The sequence below is a fragment of the Penicillium maclennaniae genome, assembly GCF_028827695.1.
Source record: "Penicillium maclennaniae strain IBT 15551 chromosome Unknown utg000001l:1.0-3280838.0:1.0-3283122.0, whole genome shotgun sequence".
In the NCBI taxonomy this organism is placed as follows: Eukaryota; Fungi; Ascomycota; class Eurotiomycetes; order Eurotiales; family Aspergillaceae; genus Penicillium; species Penicillium maclennaniae.
Genome location: NW_026623213.1, coordinates 846628 through 860566, shown reverse-complemented (window position 1 = coordinate 860566; position 13939 = coordinate 846628). Strand labels below are relative to the sequence as shown.

At 52.5% G+C, this 13939-nt stretch overlaps 7 protein-coding genes across 7 annotated transcripts; 4 read left to right on the top strand and 3 right to left on the bottom strand.

Annotated features, from left to right (window-relative positions):
* Positions 1-31: 31 nt before the first annotated feature.
* Positions 32-2008, top strand: N7477_000317 (amidase; the record flags this gene model as incomplete). Its single annotated transcript, XM_056961980.1, has 7 exons — positions 32-295; positions 350-490; positions 567-837; positions 888-1037; positions 1084-1241; positions 1295-1444; positions 1496-2008. The coding sequence occupies 7 exons, from the start codon at positions 32-34 to the stop codon at positions 2006-2008; spliced, it is 1647 nt and encodes a 548-aa protein (XP_056826983.1).
* A 314-nt stretch (positions 2009-2322) lies between these two features.
* On the bottom strand, positions 2323-3007 carry N7477_000316 (protein SYS1; the record flags this gene model as incomplete). Its single annotated transcript, XM_056961979.1, has 2 exons — positions 2323-2692; positions 2763-3007. The coding sequence occupies 2 exons, from the start codon at positions 3005-3007 to the stop codon at positions 2323-2325; spliced, it is 615 nt and encodes a 204-aa protein (XP_056826982.1).
* Positions 3008-3419: 412 nt separating this feature from the next.
* Positions 3420-3873, top strand: N7477_000315 (cytochrome c oxidase subunit 6B family protein; the record flags this gene model as incomplete). The annotated part of the gene is made up of 2 exons (XM_056961978.1): positions 3420-3644; positions 3751-3873. 2 exons carry the CDS (start codon positions 3420-3422, stop codon positions 3871-3873), a joined length of 348 nt encoding a protein of 115 aa, XP_056826981.1.
* Positions 3874-4414: 541 nt separating this feature from the next.
* N7477_000314 (putative RNA-binding protein (Nab3)) lies at positions 4415-7117 on the bottom strand (the record flags this gene model as incomplete). The annotated part of the gene is given in 7 exon segments (XM_056961977.1): positions 4415-4971; positions 5023-5190; positions 5295-5787; positions 5882-6042; positions 6105-6294; positions 6309-6726; positions 6753-7117. Coding segments are annotated over 7 exon segments (2352 nt in total), but the record flags the coding sequence as incomplete, so codon positions are not given.
* Positions 7118-7770: 653 nt separating this feature from the next.
* On the top strand, positions 7771-8462 carry N7477_000313 (peptidyl-tRNA hydrolase domain protein; the record flags this gene model as incomplete). The annotated part of the gene is made up of 3 exons (XM_056961976.1): positions 7771-7997; positions 8053-8313; positions 8369-8462. 3 exons carry the CDS (start codon positions 7771-7773, stop codon positions 8460-8462), a joined length of 582 nt encoding a protein of 193 aa, XP_056826979.1.
* Positions 8463-8512: 50 nt separating this feature from the next.
* On the bottom strand, positions 8513-9732 carry N7477_000312 (snoRNA-binding rRNA-processing protein UTP6; the record flags this gene model as incomplete). The annotated part of the gene is made up of 2 exons (XM_056961975.1): positions 8513-9595; positions 9643-9732. The coding sequence occupies 2 exons, from the start codon at positions 9730-9732 to the stop codon at positions 8513-8515; spliced, it is 1173 nt and encodes a 390-aa protein (XP_056826978.1).
* Positions 9733-10016: 284 nt separating this feature from the next.
* Positions 10017-13187, top strand: N7477_000311 (uncharacterized protein; the record flags this gene model as incomplete). Its single annotated transcript, XM_056961974.1, has 8 exons — positions 10017-10055; positions 10111-10657; positions 10706-10832; positions 10940-10978; positions 11038-12089; positions 12149-12543; positions 12585-12977; positions 13029-13187. 8 exons carry the CDS (start codon positions 10017-10019, stop codon positions 13185-13187), a joined length of 2751 nt encoding a protein of 916 aa, XP_056826977.1.
* Between the last annotated feature and the right edge of the window lie 752 nt (positions 13188-13939).

The following is a 13939-nucleotide window of genomic DNA, read 5'->3' as shown; positions in this document are numbered from 1 at the left end:
GTGATACACGAAATATTCAACCCTAGAAGCAATGACAACTACGTGGGAAGAACGTGCTGCGGACAAGCGAAACCGTATCAACGACTCTATACCTCAGGTATGGAAGATCCAAAACCTACCCACGGACGACTCCGTCCTTGAGTTCCCCAAGAAATCAGGCATTCTATCGGACCAAGAACTTGCTATCACGCAATCTAGCGCCTCGGATCTGGTCAAAAAGTTGGCACAGGGCGAACTCAAAGCTGTAGACGTGACAGTTGCCTTTTGCAAAAGGGCCGCTTTGGCGCATCAGTTGGTAAGAACCCTTAATACCTTAGTTCATACTTGATATTCTAAATCGTCTTTCTAGGTAAACTGCTGTCTCGAGTTTTTCCCCGAGACCGCAATTGCGCAGGCGAAGGAACTTGATGCCTACTATGAGAAACACAAGAAGCCTGTTGGTCCCCTTCACGGGCTTCCAATCTCTCTGAAAGACCAGCTCCGAGTGAAGGTGAGCATCCAATGACTGAGCACTTCCAACATAAGACTTCGTTGTGCTCATTTCTTCTCCTTTTGCCTTTACATAGGGTCTCGAAACTTCAATGGGATATGTATCTTGGCTAGGCAAACACGATACCGCCGAATCCGTCCTTGTAACTCTTCTTCGGAAAGCCGGTGCCGTCTTCTACACCAAGACCAGCGTCCCCCAAACACTCATGGTGTGTGAGACTGTCAATAATATCATTGGAAGAACTGTCAATCCCCGCAATAAAAACTGGTCGTGCGGTGGAAGCTCTGGAGGCGAGGGGGCAATGGTCGGGATCCGGGGCGGTGTCATTGGAGTTGGAACTGACATTGGTGAGTTCTAAATTTCAGGTAAATTTATTTCCGACTAATCATGATTCTAGGTGGCTCGATTCGAGTGCCTTCTGCATTCAACTTCCTCTATGGTATCAGACCGAGCCATGGACGCATGCCGTATGCCAAGATGGCCAATAGTATGGAGGGCCAGGAGACTGTGCATAGTGTCGTTGGTCCTATTGCGCATTCCGCGGAAGGTTGGTTGATCCTGAACTGCGAAGTGCGACATGCTGACGGTTCTAGACTTGAGACTATTCCTTACTTCAGTTCTGACCGAGGAGCCGTGGAAGTATGATTCCAAAGTGGTCCCTATGCCCTGGAGATATGCCGAAGAAGACGCTGTCAAATCGAAGCTGCAGTCGGGTGGACTCACACTGGGATATTATTCATGCGATGGTGTCGTATGTGCAAGAGCAATCGTCTCAGTTAGAATTTTCTGACCTCTCCATCGCAGGTTCTTCCGCACCCACCGATCCTTCGCGGTATTGAAACGGTCGTCTCAACATTGAAAGAGAACGGCCATTCGGTTCACCCATGGACACCACATAAGCATGACTATGGACACGATCTTATCAATAAGATCTACGCCGCAGATGGATGCACCGTACGTATCACCAACATTTGAGATTCACATCAGTACTAACTCTTCAAGCAGGACGTCCTCAGCAGCATCAATGCCTCAGGCGAACCCTCTATCCCCAACATCAAAGACCTTCTAAACCCAGACGCGGGCCAAATCAACATGAACGAACTCTGGGAAGTCCACCTCCAGAAATGGAACTACCAAAGCGAATACCTCGACAAGTGGCGCGAGCTAGAAGACAACTTGGGCAAGGAAGTCGATGCAATTATCGCCCCTATTACCGCGACAGCTGCTATCCGCCACAACCAGTTCCGGTATTATGGTTACGCATCAGTGATCAATTTGCTCGATTTCACGAGTGTTGTTGTTCCGGTTACCTTTGCGGATCAGAGAGTTGACCTGAAAAAGGTCGATTATCAGTCGCTTGGACAATTGGATGCTACCGTTCAGGCCGAATATGATCCCGAGGCCTACCATGGTGCTCCGGTGGCGGTACAAGTTATTGGGCGCAGGTTGAGTGAGGAGAAGACTTTGGCCATTGCGCAGGAGATTGGACGGTTGCTTGGGAATGCCGTGACGCCGTAATGCGGTACATGCGCCTCGTTATACACAGCTAGCTACTTTTAAGGTATACCCGGACTGGAGAATGGGAGAATGAAAGTCACATTGATGGGAACCCACTCCCAAATTATAAGAATGATATATTCGACAAAAGTAAAACACAATGATCCATTCTTCATCCTCAGAACAAACGCCATCTATACAAATGCAACCGCGACAGGGTATACAATAACGGGATGCAGAAAGAGACCTAGTCATACAGACCAAGACATCAAAGAAGAAAAGAACATTACCCAACAAAATCATAGCCCGAAGGCATCCAAGGTCTTATCTGCATTTCATACAGCGTGCTCGCCAGTTGCCTTCATCTCATCCATTTCGTACTCCTGAAGACTGCGCTCTCGGCCGCGACCACGTCCGAAGCTGGACTCGGCTTGGCCATCCGAAGCCTGTTGTGAAGATGAACCTGTTTGGCTGCTTCCGCCAAGACCGCCAAAGGCAATCGGTTTCAATTCGCGGTGCTGGCAAGCCCACATACCTCCAAAGGTCATCAACGAGGCGCTGGCGCACTGGAGGCCCCACCAGAGTAGGTTTGCGGGGAGAGAGTGCGTGTAGAGGATGGTGGCAACGAGGTGAATGAAGTGAAGCGTAAGGGCGAAGTCGGGAACAAGCTTTGATCGGGAAACGAAAAGCAGTAGGAAAATCACGCTAGGAAATTCATTAGTTGCATGCTCATTCGAGTTATTTGCGTTGTCCCAGTGCTGGAGAGACCACTCACCTAATGAAGCAGTTCAACATCCAAACCAGTCCTAACATCCATCCAACCGTCGTATCTCCTCTCAAATAATCCCATCCGAAGATCAGGTCTAGCGAGAACGGCGCACCGTATACGACCGTTGTGAACAGGATGAGTACCGTGGCGCAGGCATAATAGGCAACCTGCAGCAATAGAATCTTGCGGATGATCTTCAATGGCGGGAGGTCGGTCCGCGACCCCGCTGGAAGGCGCCGGCGCCCGGGCATCAACTAGGGAGCCAGGAAATTCCCTTGGCGACCTGATGAGTCCGAGGGTTTTGGTGATGAGCGGTGCGCTCAAGTCGAGGCGAAGGGCGGCCTTGGGTACATGCGCTTGCCACTTAGGTTCGCAGGTTGAGGACTCTAGCTGTAATCAGAAACGTCCGATTACGGGAAGAGTGTATAAGTCGAGGGGAACTTCAGGAGAGTTGAAGTGAGTGAGAAGAAGCGGACAGCGTTGAGACCGAGACCGTGATCAACAGTCTTGGCGTTCGCCGAGCCCGCGGGAGCAACGAAGCAACTTCATTCTCAGTGCCACAACCCTCGAGCTCCACGAATTCGCCACCCTTGGACATTGGTCTTGTCCACGAACCCTCCAGGACCTCTACACACATCACCAAACATATCCACTACCTTCAACATGGGCTGGCTCCCTTGGTCTTCCGGCGATTCGAACAAATCCTCCGACGGTGGCCGTATCGCTCCGGACCGAACAAGTCGTGCGCGCTGCTGGGAAGGACGTGATCACTTCTTCGCTTGCCTGGACCGGAATGACATTCTTGATGGAATCAAAAACGACAAGGAGGCGAGGCAAAAATGCGCGAAGGAGGTTGCGGAGTTTGAGGAAGCGTGCTCGAAGACCTGGGTACGTAACAGTCGTCACTGTTCTCTGCGTGCTTGATCTAGATTTCCAGGGCACTGCTATGCGGTTCTTTTGGTTCACTGATTTACTAACGGGGCTTGCTGCTTAGGTAAAATACTTCAAGGAGAAGCGTGTGATGGAATATAACCGGGATAAGACGATCGAGCGCATCAAGAACGAGGATGCGCAAAAGGTGAAGGAATTGAAGTCTTCAGGCTGGAAGCCTACTTGAAACATGGCTGGATGATATCTAGCGATTGTACATTATGTTACCATATCCACTCTTATCACGCATTCAGATGACCTTTCCATTCAATCCTCAGAATCAACCAAGGATGTGTCTCCGAGTAGCTGTCCCAATATTTCTGTGCATGTGAAAGATGCCCACCCAGAACTGTTCCAGCTTGAAAACTGTATTGATACGATCCAAACTGACGAGTGATCTACCGTGATGGAAAGAATTTGATGAGAAGCATCATACCCCGTCAATGGGTGTCAAATTATATCTATCTTGCCTCAAGCAGGTGGAGATAGGCTCAAACATACACTGGGTGAAATGGAATACACGGCAATTCCGACCAAGACACCACCGTTCGCCCTATCATCTAAAATATTCTCCTCATGAAGACACAAACGCCTGTTGTTGCAGATCGCTAGCAAATGCTAGCATGAAACATCAAAGCCATCCCTGTAATAATAAAGAACGAGAACGCCAAGCACCAAGAAAGTAGCCGGACTTTCCAGAAAAGTCACGGAAAAAGAGGTTCGTTAAATCATTGCTTCCATTTTGCCAGGTGGTTCATCAAATTCTGCACATTTGAGCCAACTGGCTGCCCTTGTGGCTGCTGGCCGCTCAGACCCTTCGCAAGCAGTGAAAGCAAGTGTGGATCTGAGACAACGGGTGCATTTGGGGGGTGGAGATTGTAATGTGGGTGAGGGAGAGGTTGAGGGTTTGATAGCACGGGAGGCCGAGTTGCATTGGTCAAGAGACTAGCGAGATCAGCGGGCGGAGGAGGATTGGGTGACGAGAAGGGTGATTGCGTCGCCGAGACTGGCTGCGATTGGGGGTTTGGGCGCTGAAGTGCTGATAAGAGAGTATGGAGGCTAGGGCCGTCCAAGGAGCTGATCATATTTGCAATACTGGGAGCGTTCGAAAGAGTAGGTAAGCCCGGTTGAGGCAGACCTGGCTGCGGCAAAGGCATAGCTTGCATCGGGGGAACCCCAAAGGCCGGATTGAGCCCATACGAAGTAGGGATGGAACCGCGCTGCATTGCCTGAGCTTGGTGGAACATAACTTCGGCGGCGATGTTAGGGTCGACCTCGGGGTAATCTAGATAAGAATTAGCGGTGTGGGGAACTTGGAGAGATCAAGGCTACGAACCACTGAAGCGGACGCTATCAGGCCCCGCACTTCGATCGAAAATCTGCAGGGGAATTTTGCGAGAGAACTGATTGGGTCGGGACAGTCGGACAACAGCGAGTACACCTTCGACATATTGGCGATGCACCGCCGCTCCCAATGGGATTCGAGGGCCTAACACAAGCACGTCTACGCGCAAGCCACGGTTGCGAAAGGCATTTTCCACGTGAAGTATAAAGTTCCTAAACCTGTCAGAAATGGCTTGTGGTATATGGGGCGAGATTGATACATACCGGTCCACTTCTTCCAAGACAAGTACCTGCACCTCCGGCACATCTCGAGGGGCCCGCCGAGGGACCGGTAAGCCAGCTTCCCCTTCATAGATCCCGCGAGGTCGCGGGCTCGGGCTGCGATACCGACGATCTCTAGAGTAAGGAGAACGAGGGGAGCGTGGCGAGCGGGGGAACGGGATCGTCTACGGCGGTCGAATCGTTCCGGGGTCCTGTCCCGTGATCGGTATCCATCCCGACCAGAACGAAAAGGTCGAGGGGAAGGTGAACGAGGTGAGCGTGGAGGCCGATAGTCGTCACGCCTTCGATGAGTGGGTTCATCCCGAAAATCGCTGAAAGGAGGTCGACTGGATTCGGAAGGCCGGTCAAAGCGATCATTAGGAGGACGTGCAGTAGCCCGGGCAGGCCCAGTACGACTGAATTCTGGTGACCTCGATCGTCGGGAAGGAGGGGCACGAGGCGCCTCCGTCGGACCAGGTCTGGTCGACCTTTGCGGCTTTGAGATTTCAAGATCTAAAAAAGTCAGCACCCTGCCATTCTGGGTTCCTTGTTCAGTGAAATGTCAACGCACGTATCTTTCGGCCTCGCACCAGCGCTCCCTGCTCGACTTGCAAGGCCGCATGGCAAGCCCCAGCCTCGAGAAATTGTATAAAACCGTAGGCCTGTTTGATAGATATTTGTGCCAATTTACCGTATTTGTGAAATAGATGGAACATGTCTCGCTTGGTGACTCTTTCGGTGGGGAGATTGCCTGGGCACGAAATATGTCAGCTGACGAGTCCTGGATCAATGGTTCAAGGAGATAAAACTGACCAACGAACAGTCTAGATCCCACCGGGAATCGATCCCAAAGGCCTTCCGTCACGTAGACTCTCTCATCGTGTAGAAACTCATCATATTTCTTTTGAACCTCTGGGCCCCAAGGCGCGTCGTCATCAGAGGCCTTGCCGGTGCGGACAGGTTGCTTATCGATGCGAGATTTTTTGAGAGCCTCCTGGGGTCCCTGGCGGTCTGCACCCGAAGCGAGGGTATGCTGGAAGCTGGCAACAGGGGGAGGGGGAGTGAGCCGGCGCCCGCGTCGGTTCCCGGGGCGAATCCTGGGGCAATAGATGAAGTGAAGTGTTGGGCATGGTTACTAGGGTGGGTTGCGTAGGCGGAGGTGGCATGAGCTGGAGGGGTTTGCTCATAGGGATGGGAAGCATAATTGGGGTTAAGGGAGGGGTCAAGAGGGCGGGCAGGGAGGTCCTGAGACACTTCCTTAGGAGCGTGGTGAAGCGACTGGCCTTCTAGATGGGAAGCGGCGACAGTCGCTCCACCTGCAGACACGGAAGACAGATTGTCCAGCAGCGTTTGGAAATTGACACCTGTATGGGAACTTGCATCATCCTTTGTAGCAACCCAGGGCGGCTCAACCTTGCCGGCATTTTCTATCTCGCTCGCAGCGGCGATGCCTTGAGAGACCGGGACCACCGGAGTCGCGTGGGAGTGAGTGGGATCGGGGGAGCGAAGCTAGAGTGTGCATTTGCGCCCTGGCCATGCCCAGTGCCCGTGGAGTGGGAAGGATAAATATCCGCAGAGTTATCATTCATCACAGTGTTCTCCGGCTGCTGCAGACCACCATCCAATCCTCCCTGGCCATCCTTCTTCCATCCACCGTGAGCCGGCTGTTCCGGCCACACCGAGCGTTCATAAGTCGAGGTGTCGTTAAAGACAGGGTCCATCTGATTCTCCAAGACCGGGATATTTGCTGGCTCCGGGATATGTAGCGGGCGAGGGCTTTCCGGAGTCAAAGTCTTGCCGCGGAAGTGAAGAGCTTCATCGGGGGGGACTGGGCGTCATGTAGCCTGGAGGGAGGTGGACGTTTCATCTACACAAGAAAAAAAAAAGATAGATAGTCGGAGTTAGGGGGAGCGTCAGGCGCCAGAGTGAATTTTGCAATCGCGCAAGCTAAGGTGGGGCGATCACTGAAAAAGATTGGGACCAGGCGGTCAGGATCCCAAAATAGGGTAACTGGGACGAGAGGTGGAGTGGGAGGAAGTAAAAGTGGTGGAAAGGGCGGAACGAGGAAAGAAGAAACGGAAAGGGAGGGAGAACACAAGGATTTCGGGCATATGTAGGTCATCCATACGCTGTACGAGGGGAAATCGAAGACCTGCTCGACTCTGGACTATGACAAAGGAACCTTAGGGACACCAACTAGGGGAACAAGGTATGCTGCAACGCCCACGAGAACCCGCCAATAGCACCCACGCCTCCTGACTAGGACGTCGTACACAGCATCCACCAGGGCGATTAATCCACCGCAGAGAAAACTGCCAAAAAAAAAGAGAAGGCTGGCCTGTCTGGTCAACTTGCCTTCGGAAGCGCTGGGAGGCGCTTCAGCTAGGATCTCATTAGTCAGATCATAGTCCACTCGCGTTGCTTCACATCTTCAATCTTAACTGCCAGGTTTATACTCCGGAAAAACAGACACCGCGTCATGTCACGACTACTCCAACCATTTCAGCACGTCCGGCGGTTTGCATCCAGTGCGTCCAGTGTGCCCAGCGTGGCCCCTGGTTCGAATGCCTCCACTAGGTCTGCTGACCGGGACTTCGAACTAGCGAGGCAGTGGCTGAAGTCTTTGAATTCCCGCACCATTCCCCGCCATCTCGGCCAGATCTCGTTCAGCCGGTCTAGCGGACCAGGCGGTCAGAACGTAAATAAGTCGGTCCATGTCCGATCCCCGTCACTCGACACTGGGCTAACCAAGTGGGGGCAGAGTCAACTCCAAGGCAACCCTGAAGCTGTCCCTGAACGCTTTGCTTCCTCAGGTTCCATTCGTACTGCACGCTCCTCTAAGGGCTTCCCGCTATGCCGTCAGCCAGGGCCAGGCCTTACTGATCCAGTCCGACGAATCCCGGAAACAAGCGAGCAACGTGGACTCCTGCTTCGACAAGCTCCACCAGTTGCTCCGATCTACGGCCGAGGCGGTTATTCCGGGCGAAACTTCCCCGGAACAGCAAAAACGGGTGCGCGACTTGTAAGCCTGCACTCCTTCGATGCCTCCCCGCCATGACACCTAAATCGAACTACAGGCAGCGCGCTCAGAATGAGGCTAGACTACAAGGAAAGAAATTTCAGAGTAAGAAAAAGAGTGATCGGCGGTCAAGCAGGTCCGATTATGATTGATACACTGAATATACTCCGACCAACGCCATTGAAAATGCTCGTCCTTTGAATTACTCCTTTGATGATGCTCGCTCCGCATTGCGCACAGTCGCCAGGATGACCTTCTTCAAGGAAGGATCCAACTCCTCCTTCTCTGCAATGGGCTGCAGCCAATTGACCACCGCGCGCGCGAGATCGATAGTCAAGGGTGACTCCTTGAGGCGTGCAAGTGCGCTACCCAGTGCCCGCGGGAATTCGGGTGATGTGACCCGAATGCCCGTAGTCGGCCGTCTGATGTAACAGATCTGCGTCCGGGGGCTGGTAGGCTGGTGTGTCTGAAGTGTCTCCACCACGTGGTCCAGAATCTTGCCCAGACACGGCGCCTCCTCAAATTCGGAGACCATTTCGTAGAAATCGAATCCGAACTGGTCATCGTTGTGGAAGTTTTTCATGGCGGCATCGAAGATGGCGAGTGGAATGGCACCGCTCAAGGCAGGTGTGGAATTCAGAGTCTGCAGGGCCTCCTCGTCTTCGCCCTGAGTAGGGTTGATGTCTTCCTCGGTGATCTTGGGAAGCGTGATCATATCGGAGCCCAGGTCATCCTGCGCGGTCTCCTGGACTGCCTCAGTCCGAACTTCATCCAATCCTAGAATGCGTTGACGGGCAGCCAGCTTGGCGATATAGATCAATTCCAACTTGGCGTATTGAAGCCAAAGCATTCTGGCACTCTTGCAGAATCGCAAGCCTCGTTGCATATAACTCCTCGCCTGCGACATATCCGCATGATCATCAAGAACCGATTTGGCGGCGTAGATCCACAACTCTGCACTGGTGGGGTGCAACCGTAAAGCGTCGGTAAATATCATGGCGAGCTTCTTGTGTGCCTTTTGCTTCCGCGCATAATCAATGTATTGTATCCAAAGACCAAGATCGCCGTGGAATTTTCGAGTCGCTCGCTCGAGGATGAAGAAAATTCGTCGCTGACCACTGTGACCGGCCTGTCGAACCCCGAGGCGCTTGACGCGCTTCTTGCGCAGGGTTTCGAGATTCATTTCGTACTCGACGTATCGCACAAAGTCGGCGGGCTGTGCGCCACGCGCGTTGAGCTTGTGCTCAAAGTCGGACCGTTTTTTGATGATGGCGGTAATTTCATCCTGATCACGATTAGCAGAGAATTCAATACTCACACAGCGTGACATACTTTGGTAAAAATCTTTTTCCGCTCGTACTCCTTGAGCTCCGGGACGGACTTCTCAAGAAAGAATCGAGCCTTATCTGTGGCGGCGGACATGGCTGGTGATCACTGACGAGAGAAGAACCAGAAAAAAAAGTTGTCGGCATCCCGCATGGACAAAGCACCGACCCCCGGATAGGCGCTAAACTTGGTCGGGAATAGCGTACGACCAAGGACACCTGGGAAAGCACCGGAGGCTCCGATGTTTTTCCTCCTCAGGGGCCCTTTCTATCTTCTTGCTTCCATTGAATTGTTTCAATTCCTCACGTTCTTTTTATTCTTCCCTTTCTTACCGGCCCCTATAAATCGGTGCGGAGTCTACCCTCTCCCGCTGCACCGCCATGGCACCTCGAATCAAGGATGGAGATGCCGTGGTGACCGTAAGCCATCACGCGAAGCGAACCTCGGTTGCAAGCTGACTCAATTCTATCATAGATTAACGGCAAATGGGTGTCATGGACTCACACGGTCTTTGCATATGCCGCCTTTTTCAGCGCCCTGATTGTCGGCGTCGCGCTGCATTATCATAAGATCGTTCAGAATGAACACTACGGCTACCCCGACGAATGGTTCCCCTCCGTGTCCGCCACCATTGGCGATCGCTACCCCGAGCGCTCCTTTTTCATGGTCTTCATCGCTATCACATCCGGTCCGCGCTTCCTTCTCGTTTTCCTGTGGTACATCCTCAGTGCGCGTCCGAACTACACTCTGCCTAAGATCGTTGCCGGTGTTGGTATCTTCCGCACTCTGACCTGTGGAGGTTGGACCTATGTCACCTCCACAGACGACCACGATTGGCACGATATCTTCATGATCTCTTATTTGGTGGCCACCCTGCCGTGGACTCTGGGTTGCCTGGCTTTGAGCCCCAACAACCGCCGTGCCGTCAAGTATCGCAAGATCATGGCCAGCCTTTTCTTTGGAACCTTGGTGCCATTGATCTACTATTTCATCCAGCACAAGGTGCACAAGGTGCCCGGTGGTAGGTCGATCGCTACGATGTGGGATTTCGTCAGCTAACATGTTCCAGCCTACACCCGTTACGCCTTCTTTGAGTGGTCCCTGGTCTTGTTCGATGTGGGCTTCGACGCCATCACTGCTCTCGACTTTGAGGGCTTTGAATTTGTGGTGCGAGATGTTAAGGGTATCAGCAGAGGGTATGTACCGTGGCTTCCAAAATGACATCCACGCCAAATGTATAGTGTTACGATTTACGTTGGTTGTTGCGAAAAAGAGCATTCTCTAAGTTACCTGTTATTTCCAGGCAGTTGAAGACGACTGCGGACTCAGTCCTTGAAAAAGAGTGTGTACAATCCCATAATCTACCCGTGACCCTCCAGAGGTTAACCACGTAATTATTAGGAAGGGCAAGGCCGTGGGCAACACCTTCGGCGAGGGCTTCTTCTGGACTGAGATCATCGACGCCGCTGCCGATGTGTACAATGGATTCGTCTTCTGGACCATTGTCACCGGTCTTCCCGTTCTCGTGTGGTATTTCCCTCTGTGGCACATGGGTATCTCCGGCTACGAGGTTGCCATTGTCTGCTGCTGCTCGCCTCTGTTCTTCGCCATCCCGTCCCTGCGATACGCCGCCACTAGGAATCTGCGCATTCTGCACTTGATCTCGCTGGTTGGTCTTCTTGCCTACAAATTCCAGGATCCCGCCAATCGACTCTTTGTGACTGGATTTGCTCTTGCGACATCTTGCGCCGCCTGGACCGCCAGCTTCTTCGCCGAGCGCGCCAACTCGCCCCGCCTTGAGACTCGCATCATGGCCTGGGGTATCGGTTTGATCATGTCCGTGGTCGCGAAGTTTGCTTGCTCCACGAACAACCCGCTCTGGCCGGTCATGCATGCCGAGAACGGTGGTTGGAATAAAACTGGCCTGTTCATTGCCATCTTCGCTGTCCTGCGGTCACAGCGTACCTCCAACACCAGCGGAGGAGATTTCTTGCCGTCTGGTGGCAAGAAGGGTTCATCCGTTCTGGCGGGTATTGGATTTGGTGGTCTTATGTTCGCCATCGTGTCTCTTTTGACCGACTCTAGCACCATGATCTCCTGGGTTTGGGATGGATATCCGATCCGTGGCCCCATTGCTGTGCCTCACGGTGCTGTGACCATCCTCGCTATGGGTGCGGGTCTGGTTTACGGTGTGTTCTACCCCGCTGTGGCCGGAAGCTGGACTGCCTACGGCATCGGCTCCATTGGTGCGGCTCTCCTTACCTGCTTCCACCACTGGACAGGTTATTACGGTGCTCTCGCTCTGGCCTTCTACGTGATGGCCATTTCACCTGTCTTGATCTCATCTAGCGTTCGTCACTCTCCTGCCACTACATTTGGCATTGGCTTCATCTTCTATGTTTTCATGCTGCTCTTCCACGTCTGGGTCGTCGCCTATGCGTTCGTTCCTGGCGGTCCCTTGTCCGTGAGCACACTGATTGGGTTATGATTACTACCATGCTCTCTATTGGAGCTGGTGTGTTCTCGGCCGCCACCTCCAACTCATCCACTCGCTCCCGCAAGAAGCCCCTCAGCCCTAACAGCAAGAGACAGCGTTCATATTACATTTACGTTCTTGCTGCATTGCAATTGCTATCCATCTCGGTGGCCTATCTGCGCTTCCCTACCAACGATTACCAGCCCCACCATAAGGAGGACAAGGTTCTCACCGCTGGTATCTGGACAGTGCACTTCGGTCTCGACAACGATATGTGGGCTGCTGAGCGACGTATGCGCGATGTTCTTGGTGAGCTGGAGCTCGATGTCATTGGTTTCCTTGAGTCAGATAATCAGCGCATCATCATGGGCAACAAGGATGTCACCCAATACATTGCCGAGGACCTTGGCTACTACGTCGACTTCGGCCCGGTCCTAACAAGCACACCTGGGGCTCAGCCTTGCTGTCCAAGTTCCCCATCGTGAACTCCACCCACCACCTCCTTCCCTCGCCCGTTGGCGAGTTGGCCCCGGCCATTCATGCGACTCTTGATATGTATGGCGAGATGGTCGACATTTTCGTCTTCCACTCCGGTCAGGAAGAGGACCCCGAGGACCGCCGTCTTCAGTCCCAGTACCTGTCCAAGTTGATGGGGTCTTCGCCTCGTCCGTCCATTCTGTTGAGTTACTTGGTCACGAAGCCGCTCGAGGGCAACTACAACACCTATGTCAGCGAGGTGAGTGGTATGAAGGATATCGATTCCAGCGATTGGGACAGATGGTGCGAGTACATTCTCTACAAAAATGTTCACCGCACTGGGTACGCCAGAATCAGCCGTGACACCATCACCGACACTGAGATTCAGGTATGTGAAAACATCAACTATAACACAGGACCACTCTAACAATCCCAATAGGTTGGCAAGTTCGTCATCGGCGAACCAGAACCCGAGCAGCAGGTTCGCATCCCCGAGGAACTTGTCCCCGAAGGCCGTCGCTTCCCCGCCCTGTTCCGTGGCGAGGGTGTCCGAGGCCACCGCTACCATGTCTTCGACGAGCCCCGATACTGGCAATAAGCCGTATTAAGGCACAAGTAAATGAGCAGAATGCTGTATTGTTGCAAAAAGATTCTTGCCATCGAGGCGCAAGACCTCATGATTCAGTTACATGAGAAATAGCTTGGAAATCTGAGGGCGGACATTCCAATCGCCATCTTTCTATGCAAATTTAATTCTTTTTATTTCGTCTCCAAACGGCTGCTTTCTCCGGTGATCTATAGCCTATTTCTGTTGGGTGGAATTCCGCGACTCATTTACGGACGCGCGTCTTCCCTCCCGGTTAGGAGCTTGGCTTCGAATAACCTAACATACTCTAATCATGCCACATGGGGAAGTGAATGACTGAAATGGAGATCAGCGGCTAGAGTGCTTGAATTGCCGCGTCTCCTACGGCTGCTAGCATTCCTAGATTTACGAGTCAAGATGGCTTCGGAACAATCGCGCTTGAACTTAGAGCGGCGTCTGCTTATATCATCCAGTATCTTTGTGTCATTCCTCGGTCCTGCTCAACATATCAAGCACTTCATCTGCTGAAGTTCAATTGGACGGTAGGAATCGCATCAATCCCTGAATACCTCTAGTAAAGATTTGAGCATTGAGTTTTACAAAGTCCCACGAATTTCTGTCTAGGCTTTGAATGCCCATCTTCTAAGCAAGGAGTCAGTTCAGGCCTGGGTATTGCTTTCTTTACACCTCGCAATCCTACAATTAGTATCCCCTCCACGAATCCACATGTGGAAAAGTAAGGTCTTATCCTAACTGAGGCCACG